The sequence below is a fragment of the Ziziphus jujuba genome, chromosome 6 (assembly GCF_031755915.1).
Source record: "Ziziphus jujuba cultivar Dongzao chromosome 6, ASM3175591v1".
Classification (NCBI taxonomy): Eukaryota; Viridiplantae; Streptophyta; class Magnoliopsida; order Rosales; family Rhamnaceae; genus Ziziphus; species Ziziphus jujuba.
The window spans coordinates 5,394,569-5,417,373 of NC_083384.1; the positions used below are offsets into that span (position 1 = coordinate 5,394,569).

General features: G+C 35.4%; 6 protein-coding genes across 7 annotated transcripts; 3 read left to right on the top strand and 3 right to left on the bottom strand.

Annotated features, from left to right (window-relative positions):
- Positions 1 to 1,779: 1,779 nt before the first annotated feature.
- Positions 1,780 to 7,643, top strand: LOC107431122 (rop guanine nucleotide exchange factor 14). Of its 2 annotated transcripts, XM_048463830.2 has the most exons (8): positions 1,780 to 2,018; positions 3,193 to 3,293; positions 5,333 to 5,719; positions 5,882 to 6,036; positions 6,157 to 6,231; positions 6,339 to 6,611; positions 6,714 to 7,061; positions 7,157 to 7,643. In XM_048463830.2, exons 2-8 carry the CDS (start codon positions 3,218 to 3,220, stop codon positions 7,544 to 7,546), a joined length of 1,704 nt encoding a protein of 567 aa, XP_048319787.1. In that variant the 5' UTR covers positions 1,780 to 2,018; positions 3,193 to 3,217; the 3' UTR covers positions 7,547 to 7,643. The 2 variants fall into 2 exon arrangements, with proteins under 2 accessions (XP_048319787.1, XP_024934768.3); XM_025079000.3 differs by lacking the exons at positions 1,780 to 2,018; positions 3,193 to 3,293 and adding an exon at positions 5,124 to 5,248.
- Positions 7,644 to 7,866: 223 nt separating this feature from the next.
- LOC107431121 (uncharacterized) lies at positions 7,867 to 10,333 on the bottom strand. Its single transcript, XM_048463832.2, has 5 exons — positions 9,820 to 10,333; positions 9,598 to 9,675; positions 9,030 to 9,111; positions 8,574 to 8,716; positions 7,867 to 8,218 (listed from the first exon to the last, which is right to left on the bottom strand). The coding sequence occupies exons 1-5, from the start codon at positions 10,324 to 10,326 to the stop codon at positions 8,015 to 8,017; spliced, it is 1,014 nt and encodes a 337-aa protein (XP_048319789.2). The 5' UTR covers positions 10,327 to 10,333; the 3' UTR covers positions 7,867 to 8,014.
- Positions 10,334 to 10,496: 163 nt separating this feature from the next.
- LOC107431102 (pentatricopeptide repeat-containing protein At1g77360, mitochondrial) lies at positions 10,497 to 12,476 on the top strand. Its single transcript, XM_016041984.4, has one exon. The coding sequence runs from the start codon at positions 10,602 to 10,604 to the stop codon at positions 12,054 to 12,056; it is 1,455 nt and encodes a 484-aa protein (XP_015897470.3). The 5' UTR covers positions 10,497 to 10,601; the 3' UTR covers positions 12,057 to 12,476.
- A 1,603-nt stretch (positions 12,477 to 14,079) lies between these two features.
- On the bottom strand, positions 14,080 to 15,066 carry LOC107431113 (uncharacterized). Its single transcript, XM_016041997.3, has one exon. It carries the CDS (start codon positions 14,745 to 14,747, stop codon positions 14,142 to 14,144), a length of 606 nt encoding a protein of 201 aa, XP_015897483.3. The 5' UTR covers positions 14,748 to 15,066; the 3' UTR covers positions 14,080 to 14,141.
- Positions 15,067 to 16,308: 1,242 nt separating this feature from the next.
- Positions 16,309 to 19,281, top strand: LOC107431109 (uncharacterized). The gene is made up of 4 exons (XM_060818015.1): positions 16,309 to 16,361; positions 17,128 to 17,320; positions 17,889 to 18,068; positions 18,386 to 19,281. The coding sequence occupies exons 2-4, from the start codon at positions 17,165 to 17,167 to the stop codon at positions 19,076 to 19,078; spliced, it is 1,029 nt and encodes a 342-aa protein (XP_060673998.1). The 5' UTR covers positions 16,309 to 16,361; positions 17,128 to 17,164; the 3' UTR covers positions 19,079 to 19,281.
- A 330-nt stretch (positions 19,282 to 19,611) lies between these two features.
- On the bottom strand, positions 19,612 to 22,376 carry LOC107431112 (uncharacterized). Its single transcript, XM_016041996.4, has 5 exons — positions 21,699 to 22,376; positions 20,712 to 20,769; positions 20,489 to 20,606; positions 20,250 to 20,367; positions 19,612 to 19,937 (listed from the first exon to the last, which is right to left on the bottom strand). The coding sequence occupies exons 1-5, from the start codon at positions 22,227 to 22,229 to the stop codon at positions 19,884 to 19,886; spliced, it is 879 nt and encodes a 292-aa protein (XP_015897482.2). The 5' UTR covers positions 22,230 to 22,376; the 3' UTR covers positions 19,612 to 19,883.
- Positions 22,377 to 22,805: the final 429 nt, after the last annotated feature.

Here is a 22,805-nt window from a genome sequence, read left to right on the forward strand (position 1 = left end):
TGGAAAAAGTCGTCCTTTTTTGGTGAGTCTTTTATATGCTACCCTTTTTAAATTCAATAAAATTATCTATTTCCTAACAAATTAAAAATCAAAATTATAAGCTGTATATGTAATACATAACTAGTTTTTTTTTTGCGAGAGAGAGTATCCTTTTCCTTCAAATAAATAAATAGAAAAAGAAAGTATCATGCATGTGGAGGCCTGGTGGGTATGCAACTTGATGGAAATAGTATACGTTTTGAGCAATGATGATGTCAAATAATAAAACCTTAGGTTCTTCTAAATTTTATTCTTGACAAAAATTGTTTTTTTTTTTTTTTTTTTTGAAAGATTCAGGTAGTATAATTATGTGTGTGTGTGTGTGTGTGTGTATATATGTATACCACACATCGAATACTCATGTCTTATTAGTAATTTTGACAGCCTATATTGTTGGTGTTGTGCAGCTAGACAACACACCGTTTGGTGGACGTAATTCTAAAAATTTTTCACACATCATTCCCAAATACCAAACAGAGCCTCAATTATTTGTACATGTGCAAATCATTTGGGAAATTTCCGAATCTAAATAATGGGTTTTGTAACTATTATCTTATATAGAGGCGGACAAAAGAAAATTGGTTGGGGGGGTAATTTCCTAATCCTCAACAAAACTAATCTGTTAAACTTGTCAAGTTGGTAACTAAGCTTTTTTGGTTTTTTTGATAAAAGTTGGTAACTAAGCTGATCGATTGATGTTGACATTAGTAGATGGATTAAAATTGGCTTATTCTTTAGTTATTTCTATCTATAATCTATCTTTATATGATTAATCTCTATCACTTTTTTATTTTTTGTAATCTCAAGTTCCTCTTCAATTATCTTTTTTTTTTTGGATGAACCTGTTCAATTATTTGGTGTGGTCCAAAAGATATGATAGTACCATATCATGGGGTGTTTATTTATTTTTTCCTTCGTAACTTTATTAATTTCCTTTTAAAACCCAGAGACGACGTTAAAATATGAGGCAGTGAATATTGCTTTTACTTAAGAATATATTAAAATTTTCAAATTAAAATGATAACAAACAAGATTAGGAGCTGCAAAAATGGTGGGGATTCAAATCCTACATATCATAGCAACTCATCCCTACTTTTTGGTGAACCCAAAAAAAAAAAAAAAAAAAAAAAAAAACATATATATATATATATATATTACATGTGAAGAAATATTAAATTAAAAATTCTAGGCAGCTGATATTTCTATTAAATTAAATAATTGAATATAGCACTTGAAGTGGATAAAAACTGTACCACCATTAAAAAAAAAACTATAAGTTAATATATTAAAAAGTAAGCATAATTTTGAATTCGGAACTTTTCCCTATCGATCAATGTCTCAATTTTGTCGATCACGCTACAAATTAATTTTTCCAATTTATTTATTTATTTTAATTGGCTAAACATACTCTACGGGAAAATGTCTCATTGTCTCGAGCTACGTTACACTTTTCAAAAATCGAGATTTTCGGATCTGATTAGAGAGTCTTTTTTTAAAAAAAATTAGAATTCGGCGCTTCCCTCACTATTCTCTACTTGCTTCCCCACTCAAAACTTCAACGAGATGCATGCCTTTGCATCATCACCGTTCAAACGCACCAAAGTGGGTCCCATTAGAATTATAATGACCGCTCCGATGGAACTTCGACCTGTCCAATAAACCGGAGCGTAGGAGCCTAAAAATAATAAAATAATAAGCCTTCCACATCCATCCCTTTCTCATTCACTACTAGCTCGGTGCCTTCGTCCTCTATTAAATGCCATGCCCTCTGCTCTCTCCTCTCTCTCTCCAACCCCATTTATGCACTTTCTCTTTCTAAAACCAAATCTACTCCTTCAAACTCATTCTGCTTAAACATTCACCTGCATTTCTCTCTCTCTCTCTCTCTCTCTCTCTCTATATATATATATATATTTGTATGCTGCTAGTTGAAGAACACATACTGTGCTTTGGGGGAAAGAGCTTCATTTGATAAGAAGGTATGTGGTTTACATCTACTTTCCAATTGGTTTCCCGGAAAATAGTTTCTGGGAAAGCTTATACCTACAAGCATAAAAAGAAAGGTTCTATGTTTAATTTGTCATCAGATTGATTCTAATTTAACCATTGTGATTTCTCTGCCCTTCACCATTTTTTTTTTAAAAATTTTTTTTGTTGGCTGCGTCATAAATAAAGATCTATAAGTCCTAATTTTCTTCTCCAGAATTAAGAAAAAGTATCTATTTTGCCTTTTTTTTTTTGGTTATGATATCTATTTTACTTCTTTTTGAATATTTTTAGTGGATAAATTTATCTTTTTCTTCCCTTGAGCTTTATCATTTAAGATCACAAATAATATTTGTTCTATTTTATTTTATATATATATATATATATATATATATATATATATAAGATTTTATCTATAACTTTGTTAATAAGATTTGACTGTCAGACCAAAAAGCACTTACATGATTATTCCCTTTATTACTTATCAAAGTCATTGAAAAGCACTAAAAATGATTCGCTTTTTATATCAAGATTAAAAATAAATCTCTTTTTAAATGTATATTTTTCTCTTTTATGAAGCAATTTGCTACTCATTCAAATATTTTTCTCGATCCGTTTGTCTAAACTGATCCCGGCTACAAAAGTTTTAAAAAGTAGCCTTATTATTATTTTTCTCAATTTTTTAATTTTTTAATTCTGTTATATGGAAATTAAGCGTTATTTATAACACAGCTCTGGGCAATTTTTTTTTTTTTTTCCTCCAATCAGAATTTGAGTTCCATCACTGATAGTGTAATAGAAAAAGAGAAACTCCATAATTATTTTTAATGATTATTTTTGAATCTAGCAAGTAGTAACGTACTAACTTTTGATTTGGTCGCCGAAACACATTTAAATCAAACAGAATAATTAGAGCAATGTTTGACTTTTAATTACCTGGCAACAATTTATTGGCTTGGTTGATGCGGACCTTTGGTGCCTTGCACATGTGAAGCACACTGGGTCCCTGACATTTTCAAGTCTCCTTCCTCTCACAATTTTTTCTTTTTAAACTTAGAAAAAAATAAGTAAAATCACATTATATATATTTTCATAAAGATATTTTTCATTGAAAATATAAAATTCCTATTCTAAATTAAAAAAAAAATTTGATTTTATAAATTGCAGGCCATTTTTAGAATCTGCAAGGATAATGATGATGATGAGAAGAAGACTAGCTTGTTGCACCCGTGACAGAGGGATTAGCTTGGATTTCGATGAGCAAGAAAGTGAGCTTCTCCTCTAATTTAATATGTTAAATTCTATTAATTAATATTCATTAAAATTTAAATTTCCATGATTTAAGGTTATTCTTTTTTTTTTTTTTTTTAAATATAACTCTATTTGTGCTTTTTTGTTTTAAAAAAATAAATATTATATTTCACATGTTAATTTTGTATTCTTGGTCGTCTAGTTTTGATTTGCTAAATTTTTCTTCTCTAACGCACCTAACACGTGAGGGTTGTCCCTGGGATCTTTGACTAATCAAACGAATATAATTGACCTTTTTTTTTACTGAAAAAGAATTGAGAAAAAAATCAGCTGTTTTTTATTGGTAAAAAAAAAAAAAAAACCAGATATTTATCTTAAAATTCTGGTATTTATATATATATTGACTATAATAGTTTTTATTTTTGAATAGGAATAGAAATAAAGATGAAAGAGAAATAGGTGCACTGCAGAGCCATAAAATAGGTAGGGTAGTTGAAATGACATGCTGAGGGGGTCTGAAAATTAAGGGGATGAGTGCGGTCCATAAACAACCCAGATGGACCGTAGTTGATGCATTGGGGGGACCCACAGATCAATGTTTATGGAATCCTAGCATGCCATTGCCATGCATCTATGATGTCCATCCATTTATGATTTTCTGAATGTTACATTTATTGTGCCTTTGAAAGAGTAAATGCTCCTTTCACATTTTATTTTTCTCAGCTAAAGGAAAGTTTATTGGTCTAAAATTTCCAAAAAAATTAATTTTCCTTTCTGTTAGCAGAAATTCCAAAATTTTCTCTAAATTAGGGGTTACATTTATTTTATTGGTTTGTTTTGATAAGAAAGCCAATTATAAATTGATTTTTTAAGGTCAAATTATCTTGTTGAAGAGGAGATTCAGATGATAATATTGCTTTATAAAAAGTGATCAATTGATTTTCCATCTAGATGGGTCTAGTAAGTGGGGTCCCCAAATATTTATACGTGCAAGCCATGCGTGTCTACCTTGCAATTTGAATTTTCTTTTGATGAAAATCTCATAATTTGAAATTTTTTCATAAATATATGTTAGATATATTAGGTAGTACACCATAAGAAATAATTAAGTGATTGTGATATATCAATGACCTTTGGTTATGGGCAGGGAGAGGGACCTCTCGGTAATTATCTGTTTGTTTTGAAAATTCGGGCCCTCAATTTAGTACAATCAATATTTACCAAACAAAAAAAAGAAAAAAAGAAAAAAAAAAAAGAATTAGTACAATCAAATTTAATATTCAACTCGAAGTGAAATAGCTGAGTAGGGACACAAATAAGTCATTGTTGTCCAAATGGCTGATTTAATTTCTGAAAATTTTCACTTCAAAAAAAGGTCCATCCAATGTTTGCCAGTCTCTTCCCAATTTTCATATTTGGCTTTTGCTATCATTTTTGGGTCCAACCCAATTTCTCTACCACTTATATTTTTAAGCATAGCAGAGGATAGGTTTTCTTTTTAAGCTGGTGTGTAGTGGGGAATCCTAAGGCAGAAAGAGAGTTTTGCTTTATTTGAGTGTTTTTTGGATGGTTTCTGGGAAGGTTCTCTTTCTCTGACTACCTTGGCCCAGACTACAATGAAATATGAGGAAGCTTCCCACTCTCTGATCAGATGTGGATTCTTTTGTCCCATTATGCCACAATGGCTCTGATGCCTAAAACAAACACAGAGAAACAAAAAGAAAAAGAGAAACACTTTCTTCCTTTTTATTGGGATATGTATTTGCACAGTAACAAAAAATATGTTAACCTTTTCATAGTTGGTACATGATTATTCTGGTTGGATTTTTGTGTTTGGTTGTCAGTGTTAAAAACTCATCTGTATGTATGTGTATGGACTACAAAAGTTCTTTCAGACAACTTTGCTGTGACAGAGATTATAACCTTTCAGTGAAATCTAAACGGGAAAGATTAAAAACAAACTGGAATATAAGTATGTTTGAGCTCCCTTTATGTTAATGATACTTTGTTTTGAGTTCTAAAGGAATTAAAACAATAATTAACAATGAACTTTCAGGGATTATGACATATGATGGCCTTGAAAATTGCATCATTAGTCAATATGAAAACGAAAGCAGAAGCAGAAGAGATGAGTGTGGAACTGATTCATTTGATGACGATGATGGGTCTAGCTGTTCTTCTAGCAAAGATGCATTTGGTTCATTCTCTTCAAAATGGTTTTCTATGAAGAGGGATGAACATGGTTCGGATGAGTGGGAGCTGTCAGATAGCTCACCCCAGCGTTACTATGTCAAAGAGAAACCGTCTTATGCTCTTCAGTTCTCTGATGTCGATGTAATGAAAGAGAAATTTGCAAAGCTTTTATTAGGTGAAGATGTTACTGGAGGCCGCAAGGGCATCAGCACTGCTTTAGCATTGTCTAATTCCATCACAAATTTAGCAGGTCTTCTGATCTTCTTTTTCTTATCCTTTGAGAAAATTTTAAAAAAATAAATAAATAAAAATCATGAAGTGGAAACATTAGTACTATTCTCACATTGTGTGTTGAGTTTACTTGCTCGCCTTCCCTATATATAATCTGAAAAAGAGAAAAATGTGGTTGCAGCGACGGTTTTTGGAGAGTTATGGAAATTAGAACCTTTGCCTGAAGAAAGGAAGAGTAAATGGAGAAGAGAAATGGACTGGTTGCTGTCTCCTACTAACTATATGGTTGAGTTGGTTCCTGCTAAACAAAATGGTGCCAACGGTCGGACACTAGAGGTATATTATAACGTCGTTGATTCAAATGGAAACTAGTAGAATGTAACAGTGTCATATTTATTTCAAGTAAATATGAAAAGGCATTAAAGAATTTGTTTGTTCGATTCTTATTTGCTGCAGATAATGACCCCGAAAGCCCGTGCAGACATCCATATGAATCTTCCAGCACTCCAGAAGTTGGACTCCTTGCTTATTGTAGGTCTATCCCTTCACTACCATAAAATGCTTTTGATTTCCATTTATTAACCAAAAATTTTTGTGGTTTAATGTGAATTTCAACAAATTCATTTTTGGATATACAGGAGACGCTTGATTCTATGGTGAGTACTGAGTTTTGGTATGCAGAAGGTGGGAGCCGTGCAGAAGGAAGGAGCAAAAGTGGTGCAAACCAGAGCAAAAGATGGTGGCTTCCCATACCCCAGGTACCAGCATCTGGGCTTTCTGATTCAGCAAGAAAGAAGTTGCTTAATCAGGGTATGTTAGTTCATCAAGTATTCAAGGCTGCCAAATCAATCAATGGAAGTGTTTTGCATGAAATGCCTGTGCCAACCATTATCAGGGATGCAATTCCCAAGGTTTGATCAAACCCTTTATCTTACAAGCATTTTTTTATTCCTTCTAGACTATTTTGATCCTTGTTTAACTGATAATTGTACTTTTTTCCAACTTGTTGACAGTCAGGAAAGGCCAATCTCACTGAGGAACTGTACAAAATCTTGACTGCAGAATCGAAGTCGGTGGAGGAAATGCTTAGTGTCCTTGAACTAAAATCCGAACACAATGCCCTTGAGGTCATTAACAGATTGGAAGCTGCTGTATTTTCATGGAAAGAAAGAATCACAGAACATGTTAGTGGTAAATCCCCAGTTAGAACATCATGGTCCTTCATCAAGGACCCATTAACTGAGTTGGAGAGGATGGAGCTACTATCCGACCGAGCAGAGTTCCTTCTACAGCAGCTGAAGACCAGATTCCCAAACCTTCCACAAACATTCCTTGACGTCACAAAAGTCCAATATGGCAAGGTGAGTTTCACAATATGGTATTTATTTCCGTCTCTTAAAACTGTCACAAATTGAAGGGTACTAATTTTGGTGACCTTTTGTCAAATTCTATATAGGATGTTGGGAACTCAATTCTTGAAGCATATTCCCGGGTTCTTGGGAACTTAGCTTTCACTATACTATCTAGAATTGGAGACATCTTGCAAGAAGATACATTGAGCAATCCTACTTCTCCTGCATCAACATGTTTGTTTCCTGGGATTAATGTCGCTAATAACTTGGGGACAAGTCCAATGCCTGGTGTACACACAAGACATGAACAGATTAATACGAAGAGCAGTGTCAATTCCCGGCGTTGTGATTCCACTTCAAGTAGTACTTCTGATTTAGAATCTTCGTATGGCACTGGGAAAACAAGCCCTGTCATGGCAACACCAAGTCGGGGTCGAGTTTGGTGTATTGGAAGAGAGGCTTGTATAAGTGTCTCCCCTGGAAATTCCCCTTGACTAAAAATGGTGTTTAAAGCAAGCTATGTCGCTGTAAATTTTTGATGTTATATACCTATTTTGATCAAGTCAATTTTGTTTTGGCTATTCTAATTTAGTTTGTGCAGTCTTTTTTTGTCATATTTTCTCCAAATTACAAACTTGTCATAGATAAAAGTCCAACAAATTTTGAGGACTTGATCAGTTGTCTCAGGTTTAAATTGGTTTAGATTGGATTGGAAAACTTAAAAACCGATCAATATATAGGTAATTATAGGAAATAATCCAAAAATTATTTGACTCAACTCCTAGCAGCCAAGATTTACATATTCGAACAGTAATAATAATAAATTACTGATTATATACATCAAATTTACAGTCATTTTGATTACAACCTCTATATCATACGACAGTGCTACATTACAAATATTGATTTTGTTACTAGCCATCGAGCTTTTTTTTTTTTTTTTGGGGGTGGGGGGGTCAGTATTACTCATTAAGCCTAGACAATAAAAAGAGGCAACCAGAAGAAAGTAGAACAGAGGCTGAGAAGCAAAGCAAATCCACAGGAGTGTTTATAGCTGCTTTCTTGCTCTTGTCAAACAGTCCAATTAGAAGAAGCATTACTATAACATGCCCTACTTTCGTTTTCAGCTCGTTCACCGTCTTTATATTCAACCATCTCGGCCTTTCCTGTAAACGGAAATGTTTCCAAAAAAACTCAGCTCCAACTCAATAAATTGCTACTTTTAGTTGGAAAAACACTTCAACATGCTCTTACTTCACTCAGCCTCAGCATAAATTAACTACACATTCTCTGTTTCCTTCCACTTTTACCATAAAGAATATTATATGGGAAAGAAACGGGGAAAAGTAAAAACGAACAAGACGGTGATACAAAGAAGAATAACCAAAAAATACACGAAAGTTTTACCAGGTTTCTGAACAACCAACTCTACAATAATCGTGCAGGAAAAAAAAAAAAAAAAAAAATATATATATATATATAGTTACAGGCAGCGCAAACCATGAAAATTGTCAAACTAACCTTCAGAGTGAATAAGCCAAAGAGATTTGATACATAAGGGGCTTTTTTTTCTGACAGTGTCTTTGAAGTGTCCAGATTGCTGACAAAGAGTTCATACAGACCCATTCCAAAAACCAGCATCACTGTCCCCAAGAGGTATACATCTGAACATGAAATGAGGCACTACTTGGTCATTTCAACTGAAACCAACATTGAGATTATTTTTTTTCCCCCCTCCTCTTCAAAATTAGAGACATCAGAGAGAAAGAACCTTACTTCCAGAAGGCATGCGCTTCTTTCATATCCATGCACATTATACTTAAAAAAAACAGATTTTATCACATGAAAACTGAAATTCATAAGCGAGAGAATGTGTTTCAATCTACATCATGCATTTCTCAATTCAAACTAATCTATTTTTTTGAAACACAGAAGTTTGATTAATTAATGAAATATTCAACATATACAAATATGTACCTAGGGCTTCAACCAGCGTTAAAATCACTTTGCCATGATTTACGAAGTATTCCTTGAAAGACTGGAACACACAAGTGCACCCCTGCATTTTAATGGAAAAATGTGTAAATCGGTGCTATATAGTACAAATCCTTGGTTTTGAACTTATGTAGACACCATGCCAAGGGGGAAAAAAAAAAAAAAAAAAAAGAAAAAAAAAAACCAAAAGTATACAAGCATGATGCCGGCATTCCCAAGAACAATAAACAAAGACAAGTCGGACGTGGTGAGAAATAGTGAAAAAATAAAGAAATATATACATAAAAGCAAATACATTACTCTGATAGGAAAATTTCACGTATGTAAAATTCTGTTTAAATATCCTTATGATCTTATACTTTCTTAATCCCATAGCTGATGAACATATTTGTCAACCGACTAATGGATAATCCAGTATCATATCACAAAAATTACACTACTAGCTCCTCAAAAATAATAGAAAAAAACAGAACTTCTAACATAACTCCCCTTTCCGTGATAAACAAAAAAGAAAATACCAAATCAGAGTTTTGATGATAATTATATATACCTTGATGAAGCATAGAAATGACCCAGTTAAAGACCCGAAAACCCCCAGAAGCGTCAAGAATCTGCATCGGTAAATAACCTACATAGTCACACCCAACCAAAAGGGAATTAAAAAAAAAAAAAAAAAAGGGGGGGGGGGGGGTTTACAAGTAATTCCAAAATCGAACCCAAACTCCAACCTAATTCAAAAATTAACAAAACACACAAAGTTTGAAATTTCCACCTTCTCTATGTCCTCCTCCATGGCTTCGGCTCCACTACCCTGCTTTGGCAACATACCGGAGCCGGAGCTGGAGCTGGAGCCGGAGCCGGAATCAATATTGGACTCATATACCGCGGGAGTGGAAGAGCGAGCTGATGCAGAAGGAATAGACGGTGTAGAGCCCATGGCCACAGGAAATCGGAGACCATGAGTCTGAAACTGAGACACCCTTCTCACATTTAGACCCAAGTGAAGGAAAGGAGGTGCCTTTCGGATGGGTTTGGCGAGCAGAGATGGAGATAGCCTCATGGTTATGTGGAAGTAAAGTTTTTTGACCTCTTTGGCATGAATGCTTTGAGTTTTGTCGTTTTTGTTGCTGTTGTTGGGACACTGAGTTAGAGAGTGAGTCAGAAAACGATTCAATTTCAGTTCAAGTTGGGTTTTTTTTCTGAGGAGGAGAAGACACGTAGAGATAGAGACAAGTGTTTGAACATTTGGAACAGAGAAAAATTGGATTTTTTTGGCCATAATAATATCTTTTTGAACAAGCAGTGCCAGCACACTAAAGCTTTCTGTTTCTTCTTCTGTATACACCTCTTTTTTTTTTTTTTTTTTTTTTTTTGGGTAATTTCATGAACAGTAACTTTTAAACCAAAATTAGAAGTAAAAAATGAAAAATATATATTTCAATTATGGTCTAAATTTGCGAACAATTACGATTTTGGCATTAAAAAAAAGAAGTTTTATATTTCCTAATTTTTTTAATTTTTTTTTTCCCTACGAGGAGTGAGCAAGACACTGCCATGGAGGAAGCACTTCCACTCCCCCACGACGCACTCCAACTCCACCGCCGATCAATCCCGACCATTTATGTCGACCCCTTGGAAACGCTCATCTCAACGGTCAGGATGATCCGAGACATCCTCATCAGAACCTCACCTCACGACATCGAATCCGAGCTCGCCTCGACCGGAATAATCCCCTCCTCCGACGTGGTAGTCCGGGTGCTGAAGCTCACCTATGAATATCCCTCCTCCGCCTTGAAATTCTTCCGGTGGGCCGGGCTGGCCCAGAAACACTCGGCCGAGGCCTGGAATCTAATGGTGGATCTGCTGGGCAAGAACACTCTGTTCGACGCCATGTGGGACGCCGTGAGGTCCATGAAGCAGGAGGGGGTTCTCTCCATAGTCACCTTCACATCCATCTTTGGCAGCTACTGCGCCGCTGGCCGAGTCGACGAAGCCGTCAAGAGCTTCGAAGTCATGGCTCGCTACGGCATCCAACAAGACGCCTTCGCGGCTAACTCGCTTTTGAGCGCGATTTGTCGCAAGGACGCCGGCGGCGGCGGAACTGCTAGAGCTTTGCAGTTCTTGGAAAACATGGAGGCGGCGACGGGAATCGTCCCCGACGAGGACTCGTTCGCCATTTTGCTGGAAGGCTGGGAGAAGGAAGGCAATGTCGGTGAAGCAAAGAAGACGTTCGGTAAAATGGTTGGCCGAATCGGGTGGAGCCCGACGAATGTCTGCTCTTACGACGCCGTTTTGAGGACACTGGTGAGGGGTTCGGATGTTGAAGAGGCGCTCAAGTTCCTTAAGATGATGAAGGGGAATGGGTGTTCTCCGAGCCCGAAGTTCTTCTCCGATGCTATTGAAATTCTGGGTAAGAGAAACGACATACGACACGCCGTTTCGATGTGGCAAGCGATGCTTCGTACTGGGTTGTTGCCCAATTTGGCTATGTACAATGCGATGATCCACTTGCACTGTGACAATGGCGATTACGACGATTCGATTAGGCTGCTGGATGAGATGGTATTCAATGGTGCTTTTCCTGATTCTTTGACTTACAATTTGATTTTTGGTTGTTTAGTTAAGAAAGATAGAGTTAGAGAAGCAGGCAAGTTCTTCTTCGAGATGGTAAAGAACGAGTGCCCGCCGAGTTATTCGAACTGTGCTGCGGCCATTAAGATGTTTTTCAGAGGAGAGGAACCAGAAATGGCAGTCCAAGTTTGGAACTTCATGATTGAAAACGGCGTCAAGCCTCTTGATGCAGGAGCCAATGCATTTCTCTTGGGGCTTAGTAAGTTGGGTAGGTTGACAAAATTGAGAAGGAGTTTCGAAGATATGCTGGATAGAAGGATTGTCATATCTGAATCAACAATGGAAAGCTTGAAAAATGCATACTACAAGGAGGGGAGAAGTGGAAGGGATAAATATGAGAGCTTGGCAAGGAGATGGAAGAGCTCATTGGCTCGCTAGTTTATTGGAGTTCACGGTGTAAACTTCTTCTTCTTAATCTGTATAGAGGGTTTGCTCTTTAAAACTTTTAGATACGTTTAGGATCTCTTGGATATGTGGCGGCTGTACATTGGAAGTCCTTGGCTATAATTGTATGTTTTGGTTTTCCTTGAATGCTACTTTGTGATCATGTTATTGATTGCTCTGTCCCAACCTCAAGATGTTCTCATATTAAAATTTCTACTTACCCTGCAGCTCCCTAACCTTTTATCGTAGACTATGGAGGCCTTGTGTTTTTTTTTTTTGCTGTTATTAGGTTGATATTGTAATTGATATGGTTAAATGGGCTAGCATCAAGTTGTCATATTTTATATTTGTAATGAGCTTTCTAACTCGGAAACCTCTGAAATGTTATTTTTTTGGATGTTATTCTGGAGCTTTTGCTGTGTCTGTACCCTTATCAATGCCATTATGCCATTGATCTTTGATCTCAGCCTATGGAATCCATGAAATTCAAGTTGTCTTGTGATGCCTTGCTTTCAAATCGCATCAATGTTTCATTTAAAACTGCTATGTGGTTCGTTAGTGAATTTCGGGCATCCTTGAAAAATTAGGGCAGAAATTTGTGAGTTCACTGTTTTCAGTAACCACTAAATACCTAGTTAAGCTTCCTTCCCCTTCATCCAATTTGTTTTTCTCATGTTACTTCCATTAATTTTATGCATGGTATATAATTTTTGCGAGAATCCAAAATTGATAAGAGCATGCATGTAATTTTCTTTTCAAATATATGATACATGCTAGACGATTGTGAATAGTTGAAGGAAGAGGTAAAGTTGCTAAAAGCTTTTGCCTTTGACCTTAAGGGATGGATTGGTGGTGTTTCCCAAGTGATGATGATAGCTGGGTTTGTTTAATTTGTATTTTTCAGTGTATTAATTTGGAGTCCTTTGAGGGCTAATATCTTTAACGAAAGACAAACAGAGAAATTGGTTAAAGTTTAAACAATATGGGATTGCAAACTAAAATTTTGTTGAAAGCATAAAATTGCAGTGGGTTATTGTTTGTTTCCTTTGCCATAGATTTAGAGATGCAGCTCAAATTTCATACATTAAGAGTTAGCCATAGACCAGATTAATGATTTTCAAATGGCTAGAAAATAGTCGTGAAGTCCTTTTGTCTACATCTGTTCAGTACATTTTGGCATCGACTGGTCTTGTGTGTAAATATTAGTGAGTCTTCCACAAGGAAGATCCTAGACTGACGGCAAGAATGAAGTTCAGGATTTTTGGCCTTGGTTTCTGGTATCCCGGGTACCAATTACTCAGGTATGGCTAAAGATGTATGTAAAATTAGGTAATTGCTTGCTTCCATATTTGTTGTAAATGTTCATTTGTGGCCTTGGATCTTCAATATTGTTACTTTTTTTGCCCGTATGTATAAAAATAAGATTGCTGGACTTTTGGGAAGCCATTTTCTACTGGTATTGGTATTCATATTGACCAACTTATTGCTCATCCTTCACCTGTAAGTACAAGAATTTGTAAATGATAATTTCATGAATTTGTACTTGAGTTTAGATGCAACCAAAATCGCTTTAAGCTAAGAGCACAACATTGGTTAGTCCAAAATGGAGGTTTATGTATGTTGGACTTGGTAAATGAGGAAAGTTAGTTAGAAATTTGGCCTTGTGATACATATGGTTGGTATCAAAAGTTTTTACATGGTTCCAGTTTAGAAACCCCCATCAACAACCCCATTTACATCTCTTTATTTTGTTCTGGATAAAAGACAATTAGAAATAAATGATCAAGTTTCCCTAAATATGAAATTGATCCTACAAATTCCTCAAGATTGAAAAAGTAAAAGTGATCTCTGATACCATTATTGATCAATTTGTATTCTCTAATCCTAAGCTGAAAAGAAAAGAGGATCTTGAAGCAGGACCAGCAAGAGATTTTATGTACACAAATTGCTAATGAGAAATAACTCAAAATATTGTGTACATAATTAGTTTTGCGCCCCCCACCCCTCCCGCCCCGAATCCCCCCCCCAAAAAAAAAAAAAAAAAAAGAAAAGAAAAATGGAAACGAATTATTATTTCAATTATTTAGCCCTAGAACTGCAAGGTGCGTTCATGTAAGTTCCATTCAAAGGATGAAACTTAAGCCGACAACTCAAATGGCACCAAAACTTAACCGAACCAAACAAACCAATTCTCCACCTTGCCCTTGAATTCCCTCTCAAATCAAACGTAATCTTATCCTGCTTCAAAGCCAAGTCCACTTCGTCCATTTGATCCGGAGTCAGGGGTATAGATGATGACGGAACGACGTAGTTGAACTCCACCGAATCATTCTTCTTCACCTCAAATGGTTCTGCCACCAGTTTTGCTATCATCATCCCTTGGAAGCTCAATATGAAGCTTGTATCAGAGAAGCTTGCATGAGCTTTGGCGTTGTCATTCTGTGCTTTGATCAGAATGGTTACTTGGGTTTCAAGCAAACCAGCTATGTCACTCTGAATCTTGTCGAGATGGGCATCGACCACGGCGATAACAGGGACCCTCGGGTGGATAACCATGTATCCAATGAAGACACCAACCCCAGCGATGATGACAGCGGTGGCAATGATGGCGCAGATAATGGCAGCAAACCAAATGAGAGGGTGTGTGCGTTTCTCGGAGCCACGTTGGGGTTTTTTGAAGTACATTGGAGGAGGAGGTGTAAAGAGAACATTGGGGGGGAAAGAATGTTTGAGGGTTTTGAGAATTTTATGAGGGAGAGAAAGTGAGTGAGTTTAGAGAGGAAGGGAGGGAGGGAATTTTTAAGTTGAGGGTTCTTAGAGGTTGATTGGTAGGGGAGGTTTTGGTATCTTCCTTTCCTGGTTTTAAAGCATTTCTATGGTTTACATTGCAATTTTAATACCTTCCTATTTCAGGGACCTTGCTTGTTCATCAACTTTGTCTATAAAAAAGTAATATACCAAACTTGCATCGCTAAAGAGGGACTCTAAACTAACCTTTCCAATTGCCCTGTCTGTCTCTTCTTCTCATTATAGGTTGGATTTTAAGAGTTTTACAAATAATATTTTTATAAGTTGCTTCTAGTATTTCATAAGCTTACACGAGGAATCTTCTGTAAGATATATTGATTAATAATTTTAAAAATATAAAAACGAAAGAACCAAATTAGGAAAAGTGATAAAGGATTTCCTTTCTTTCATTATTTGTCTTCAACTAAGAATCTCTCTTATAGGTTATAAGAGCGATTATAATATCGCTCATTAGTTGGTTTGGATTAATAAAATAAGTTTCAATTTGTTTAAAAAATTCAAACTTACATGGTATGAAACGGATTTTATAAGATGGATTTCTCACTTGCCTTCCACTTTATATTTTTGCTAATTGAATTTCACTTCAAATAACTACTTTAACAGTCAAGTTTATTTTTTTTAGTTTATTTGCTAATTGAATTTCACTTAGGTGTGTGGAAGTTGATCAGAAAAATTTTAGGGGCAAACGACAACATGAGTGTATGTATTATAAAATTTGGAATCAATAAGATATTTGGAAATAAAATAACAGTTTTGAAAGAAAAATAATGAATGTAGGGGAAGAATGTCTTCCCAGTATCTTTCCTCTGTATTTGTTCTGGGCCCCTTTCTAATTTAAAAAAAAAGAAAAAGAAAAATAATGAAAAATATTTGTGAAATTAATCGGTTTAATGTTTTAAAAAAAAAGATATCAATTTTTTTTATTGTATCAAACCTTTTATAATGATTTTGAATATTTAATATTTTTGAGCTAATAGCCTTTTATTATTATTTTTTTTTTGGCTTATTTATTCTTTTTGCCCAACACAATAAAAGTTATTTCGAAAAGAATATATCTTCAACTAATTCAACGACTAACGTAAGGAAGTGACAATAATTTTTGTTTCCTACTAAATTTTAAAGTTGATAAGTTCAACTATTTTGTTTTGTAAGACAAAATATATAAAAAGTAATTTAGGAGACATTTCAGGGATAGACTTGGGAATTAGCAGCAACTGCCACTGTAAGACACGTGGCATCAAAGAGGAAATAAATAAGCAGCGACGGTTTTCCTCGTTTCCCGCTAATCTTCAAAGTCCGAATAAAACACTTAAAATAATAATAATAAAAATAAATAAATAAATTTAACTTGAAACGTGTCAGACTCTGTGCATGGTCTTCTTGCCACCTCTTCAAACTGATTCTCCCATTTAAACTCTCTCTCTCTCTCTCTCTCTCTCTCTCTCTCTCGTTTTTCCTTTTTCTCACTCCTCCTTTGGTTCTGCTCACCTTGTAAGTTTTTCTTCCTTTTTTCGCTTCTCCTTTTCATTTTTTGTGTCTTTTGGTGTGGGTTTTTGATCATTTTGACTTGGGGTTTTACTAGCTGTTTGAACTTCTTTTCCACTTTAATTATTGAAACTTGTAGTATTTAGGTTTTAGGAATATTTGGTTTTGTGGGTTTTGCATACCAGAAAAGCAAATGTGGGTTTTTTTTTTTTTTTTTTTTTTCCTTCTTATAAAATTATTGTTCAATATATAAAACTAAGAATTTCGCCTCTTAGCAATCTCGAGTGTGGAGTTTATGATAACTATTTACCAATAATTAAAGTGAAAAACTTTTTTTTATACAAGCTTACATAATTTAGTTAATTTCTATTCAATGTCGAAAATTTTAATATCAAGCTTCATTCGGACTCCAATCAGGTAAAAAAAAAAAAAAAAAAAATGATAAATTTACTAGCAGAAGTTTCTCTGTACTTGTGCAGAAAATGTTTGCCCTCCACTAGAAAAATCAATAGGGCAATCTACTATGTTGTGTACTGGGTTCCTTGAACTATATGGAAGTCTGATAGCTGCATTTTTATTTTCTGATTATGAAATGGTGGTTTAATTGGTATGCATGTTTACGAAATTTATTGGTTATGCAGGATATGAGGTGCTCAAAATAATTTGCAAACTTGTGCACATGTAGTTGAGAAAGAAAAAAGGCATTGGAATTGATAATTCTGATGGCATTGGTTTCTGAGTTTATGATGACCATGATAATTTTGATAACTAGGCCTTTCACACTTTTCAAGCTTGCCTGCTTGTTTTGCATGAAGGCTGTTTTTGTTTTCATCCACACTTGGGTAGAGTTGGTGAGGGCCACAATCAACTTCCATTTGAATTTAGTATGGAGATCAATAATGTGGACAGTTGCTCTTGTATCTCTGCCCTTACGAATATTGACTGCCATACAGAGAGAGAGACAGGTCAGATTTGTGACTGATCCGATTAAAGATTAAACTTGTGTTCAAAGTTATGTTGCTAAGAACCTTAAAAGATTTTTATTTAAGCATCTAATATGGGAAACCAAATTGGAACATGATTGAAGAAAATAGTTCCTTCTAATAAAATGGTTGATCTAGTATCGAATTTGATAGAAACAATACGAAACAGTGCCTACAAAAGTTTCACAGCAAACAAATACATACAAGCTAATGCCTACATACATGACTACATTCCTATCATTTGAATGCAAAACTAGGAGCACGTTATTAACCTTTTGTGTTATAGATTGTTATGCATTATGAAAGGTCTTCCCATATTTTGATGTATTCTCTGTCACTTTAGTTGGATTTCAGTATTAAATTTTTTGTTCCTAATTTAGGTACACATTAGTAGTGCAAAAACTTGCCTCGTATCGTTTGTCTATTTAGCTTTTTTCACATTGTTGGCCATATAGCTTTATATTTCTTTCTCCATTATACCTTTGATGTCCTAATCTCATCTTCTCTGGATATATCTTGGACATTAGGGAATTGCTGTTTTATTTTGCAGCTGGAACTGCATCTGCATGATATGCAGATCGAGTCGGAGAACCTTGCATGGGATAGGAAACAACTACAGGAACATCTCCAAACAGCCATTAAGGAACATAAAATGATGGAGTTGATATTAGCAGAACTTGAAGAGGAACACGATAAGGCCATTGCCAAAATTGAACTGTTGGAGGGTGAGGTAAATGACTTCTTTTAGTGGCAGGCTTGAGAAATTTAATCTATGTACATGTTTTCTGTAAATTCCAAAGAGACCTCCTAATTCTAATCATAACTTTCTTGTTGCTCAGTAATATAAATTCGTAATTATCACACCTGTAATATGGAAGTTTGACTAACAATTATGCTTCATGAGAATTTCAATCATTATTAGGATTTGATTTGACTTCTGTTTCGTTTAGTTTCTGAGATTAATTGGTTTCCCTTAAAGATGGGTTTTTAAATGTTCATGTCTGAATAGACATAACAAGTCCCAAATCAATGCTTAACCTTCGTTAGGACATATGGCAGTTGCAGGATTTAAAAACTGAAACTCTTAGGTTGAGAGAAGTTCAGGGCAAGCAATATTGGAGCTTTAGAGGTCAAGGTGACACAGACAATGACCAAAACACAGAATTTTCTGACAAGTATGGCATTCCTTATGGGATCTCCTCATGGAAACCTGGTTATAGTGGGAGTGGTGTTGTCCTCCAAGACCTTAACCTTCTGATGCAATCACATACATGGGGTGATGAAAGCACAACTAAAGCTGAGTTGCTTAAATTATTAAAATCTGGATCAAAATCCAGTGCACCTATCCATCCAGTTCCTGCTGAAATCATCTCCAGAAACTCCGATATGAACAAAGTTCTTGACCAACGAAGAGGAATTGCAATAAAACAGTCTCTTTTCAGTGCGGTTTTATCTCTTTTGGTTGGAATGATTATCTGGGAAGCTGAAGATCCATGCATGCCACTTGTTGTGGCTCTTTTCACTGTGGTTGGCATGTCACTGAAGAGTGTGGTCCAATTTTTCTCCACCATAAAGAATAAACCTGCTTCAGATGCTGTAGCTCTCTTGAGTTTCAACTGGTTCATACTAGGCATGCTTACGTACCCAACCTTGCCAAGGGTCGCTCGGATGTTGACTCCACTGGCAGTAAGTTTCCTGCACCGAGCGGTAAGCTGCCTTGGCTTGTCTTTCCTGTTCTAGAAGTCCTCAACTTCTAGTCATCGCATTTGCATACCACCATGTATCATAGACTTTGGAGCTTGAAGTTTGTTTATTGTACTGAATGAACTTTATAAAATGTACAGTAGCGGGATTTTTGTGTCATTTTCAGTCTAAGATATAGGATGTTTTTGTGTACCAACCTCTGATTTAGTGATGCAGGTTTTACGATTTTGCTGCCTTGATCCTTATTAAGTACATATAATTGTTAATTACTTGAGTCGATTTGTTAGGAATATGGTATATCCAAACTGAATGGTCAACTATAGGGAGGACAGGTTGCAATCAAATCTTTTGGTTGCAAGTTTTAACATACTAGGGTGAAAATAAAATTACCATTAATTTGCATTTTTATCTGAACGATACAAATTAAAGGAAAATATGCTATGAATCATTCTATGAATGCATAAGGTCTTTACTTGGTGTAACAATCTCTTTAAGCATTATCAAGGACAATCTCCCTAAGCAATCTTTTAATTTTACTATTTCACCTAAATTTTTGAGAACAAAGTGAGTTGATTACGCTTTCTGAAACCAAAATCAAAATTAAAATCGAATTAAAAGAGCATCCAAACACGAATAGATAATATTTCTGTTCGTATCATTTTGAAAGAATTTGATATGTATATCTTTATGTTTCAATTGGCAACAGCCATTTGGTGATTTCAAGAGAAATACAGTCAGTTGGCATCATTTTGAAAGAACTTGATGCGTATAATTCTATCAATATCTAATTTCGGAGAATTTAGTGGACCATAACAGCCAAACCAGGTGCAATACAGTATCTTTATCGGTGGACTTGACCTGCTCCAGGCCTATACTCCCCAATACCTAGCAGGTCCTACAATGACAAAATATATGCTTGAACTTCATGTAGAAAAGTAGATATAAATTTTTAAACAAAAACTAAGTTTTTTTTCTTCATAAAATGTAAATAATAAGAAGTGCAAAATAACATACTACAGCTTTTTCTATAAAAGAAAACTAAATTAAGAATGCAGCAGTGCCCAAATGAACAGATGCAAACTTTTAAGGACAAGAAATTGGGATCAACAAAGGAATAGGAATTGAAAATGACACAAATCAAAATGAACATCAATTATCAAATCCACAATTCTGATTGTTAATTAGCAGGTAAGAGGGAACAATTTACCTGACATGCTTTATTTTTGGCTCTAGTTTCTGCTGTGCTGGGAATATCATGATTTGGTTTATGAAATCTCTTCTCACGCCGCTCACATGAGCCCCATCCATCTGAGAACCTACCACCCCTAGTAACAGGGGGTGGAGGGAAATAGATGATAGACAATGGGAAGTAAATACAGAAGCATAGAAAATGTGAATGGCATTACTACTAGCTTATCAATTAACTTCCAGAAGGGGAAACCATACTGCATATAAGCTCGAACCACAAATTCAGCGCGCAGAACATTACGGTTCTCATCAAATTCGATACTCTTGTCTTTTATTTCAAAAGAGAGATTAAAGTAAAATGCTATCTTCCTCCAACCTAAAGGACAAATATGCCTCATGTTACATTCATTTCTCCACCTCTTAAAACAATCAGATACAAATGACCACATGTTTAAGGTGGGATGTTCCATGCATTCATTACCTGACTTTTTTATGAAAGGATTTCCAGAAAGCATTATGTAATCAGTTTTCTCCAAAATCTGTTCATTCAAAGAACAAGCAAAGATAGTTAATCATTAAGATTGACTTAGACACTTTTCCATGGATTGAAGAATCCGAACAGCCAGATAGTTACTTATCAAACATTATGCAGAGTTTTTCTTCAGTGTTTACACATGAACACCTAAATGAATGACGTGCAAGCCCAAAATATAAACGACTGCAGATGCACGTTTCATAAACACAAGCCACATGTCAAGTGTATTAGGAAGTGTTTCCAAGTTAACCGTACAAGCATTCAAGTAATATTGCGTTTCCACAGTAAAGATACAAATAAAGCCAAAACTTCCCAAAAGCCTAATTAAAGTGTAGAAAGAGAGGAGAAGATGCTACCAGAACATAGTTCAAGCTGCAAAGTAGACTCTAACTAGAGATTGCAACCTTAAACTAACATCATAATATCCATCTAAAATCCCCTTTTGTTTTAGACTTTTAATGAGATTTTGACATCTAAGCATCACAATTATTCATTACAATATGAACAAATTTGAAAGGCTATTGCAATGAAAGCGGTAATAACAATTCAGGAATGAAATATATCTACATTTTTCTTAATTTCCAAATAAACAATTTCGGTTTACAAATCCGCTCTCACCTATTCTTCATTCCCTATTCCCACTCAGAAAAAAAAGGTTCCAATTCAAAGTTTAAAAATGCAAACACACACACACACACACGCCAAATATGTACAAGTTTTAAAGGGAAAGGCAAGGATCAATTTAAATCCAAAAGAAAAATGACAAATGCAACTCAAATATCACCGACAAATTTAGTCATACACATACAAAAAAGCTGATGAATTTCCAAGAAATGCAATATAGATCAAGCTTCCAAACAACGAACTTGCAGCTAAAAACGAATGTAAATCCCAAAAAAAAAAGAAGAAGATAAAAATAAAGAAAGAGACTACCGCCATAGCTGCATTTTGGTACTCCTTAAACAACGAAACCGTAGGAAACCTCCCCGACAAGCTATGCCTCGCGCTCTTGTCGTCCTCACTCCTCGGCGAACTCTCGGGAGCGTGGAAATGCTTATTAATCTCCGGCGACAAATAGGATTCAGGTGAGAAATAGGCCGGATTGGTAGTAGGAGAATGCTGCACATTCCTAAAGACGACAAGGGGACTAGTGTCGTTCAGTTCCGAAGAGCAGGTCCTGATGATCTTCCGAGGTGGACGAAATGGCCAAGAGTCCTCTGCGGTTGAGATCGTGGAGTGAGAATCGGCGGGACTGGTCCTGCAGAGCTGCTTCGAGGGAGGTGGAGGAGGAGGAGAGGGGTTTGAGATTGGGGATTGGGATTCAAAATTTGGGTATTTGATGGCCAGAGGCTTCAGGAACTTGGACGAAGAGTGTGAAGCTCTCGCGGCGGCGGAATCGATTACGGCCCACAAAGCAGCGTCGTCGAGGTCTTTGTCGTCTACGACGGCATAAGAAGAAGCCATTGTTAGGTTTAGGGTTTTGAAGACTGTGGAGATGAAACTGAGGTCTTCGACATGGACGGAAAATGGAGATTACGGAGGTTTGCACAGGTGAGCTGAGCTTTGTGGCAGGCGCGCGGAAAGTCTATTTTCAAAATTCAACTCGAGACCAGAGACCCAGAGGAAAAAACTAAAAAATAAAAAAAAATAATAATAATAATTTGTTTTTTATTTTTCATTACTTTCCGAATACACCTTTTTTATTTCTGAAAATTATAATTTATACCCTCTAAATATTTAAATTTTGTTCAAATTCACCCCCAACAGCATAAAATAATAGCTAATAGTATATTATAAAAGCTTTAACAATTTTAATTTTCTTTCCTTTTTACGTTTATATAAGTGAACAAAATTAAAAAATGAGAGTAAAGTTGACAACATACAACAAGAACTTTATCCTGATTTATTTGTAATTTAGTAAATGTTATCCTTAAATGAAATTAAGAGCTTCAAACATTCACAAAAATGTTTTCTTGTTTAAGGAAGATTTTGACAACTTTGTACTTTATTTATTTTCGAAACGACTTTATGCACATAGTA

Excerpts from the sequence above, each read along its gene's own strand:
- LOC107431122 (XM_025079000.3), top strand. The coding sequence starts at position 5,143 with ATGTGTATGGACTACAAAAGTTCTTTCAGACAACTTTGCTGTGACAGA. Across the intron at positions 5,249-5,332 it reads AAAAACAAACTGGAATATAA|GGATTATGACATATGATGGC; the intron begins GTATGTTTGAGC and ends ATGAACTTTCAG. Across the intron at positions 5,720-5,881 it reads TTCCATCACAAATTTAGCAG|CGACGGTTTTTGGAGAGTTA; the intron begins GTCTTCTGATCT and ends ATGTGGTTGCAG.
- LOC107431121 (XM_048463832.2), bottom strand. The coding sequence starts at position 10,326 with ATGGCCAAAAAAATCCAATTTTTCTCTGTTCCAAATGTTCAAACACTT. Across the intron at positions 9,676-9,819 it reads TGGAGGAGGACATAGAGAAG|GTTATTTACCGATGCAGATT; the intron begins GTGGAAATTTCA and ends GTGACTATGTAG. Across the intron at positions 8,717-9,029 it reads AACGCTGGTTGAAGCCCTAG|ATGTATACCTCTTGGGGACA; the intron begins GTACATATTTGT and ends TTTCATGTTCAG.
- LOC107431102 (XM_016041984.4), top strand. The coding sequence starts at position 10,602 with ATGGAGGAAGCACTTCCACTCCCCCACGACGCACTCCAACTCCACCGC.
- LOC107431113 (XM_016041997.3), bottom strand. The coding sequence starts at position 14,747 with ATGTACTTCAAAAAACCCCAACGTGGCTCCGAGAAACGCACACACCCT.
- LOC107431109 (XM_060818015.1), top strand. The coding sequence starts at position 17,165 with ATGAAGGCTGTTTTTGTTTTCATCCACACTTGGGTAGAGTTGGTGAGG. Across the intron at positions 17,321-17,888 it reads CCATACAGAGAGAGAGACAG|CTGGAACTGCATCTGCATGA; the intron begins GTCAGATTTGTG and ends TTTATTTTGCAG. Across the intron at positions 18,069-18,385 it reads TTGAACTGTTGGAGGGTGAG|GACATATGGCAGTTGCAGGA; the intron begins GTAAATGACTTC and ends AACCTTCGTTAG.
- LOC107431112 (XM_016041996.4), bottom strand. The coding sequence starts at position 22,229 with ATGGCTTCTTCTTATGCCGTCGTAGACGACAAAGACCTCGACGACGCT. Across the intron at positions 20,607-20,711 it reads TCCTTTCATAAAAAAGTCAG|GTTGGAGGAAGATAGCATTT; the intron begins GTAATGAATGCA and ends TTTGTCCTTTAG. Across the intron at positions 19,938-20,249 it reads CCAAAAATAAAGCATGTCAG|GACCTGCTAGGTATTGGGGA; the intron begins GTAAATTGTTCC and ends TTGTCATTGTAG.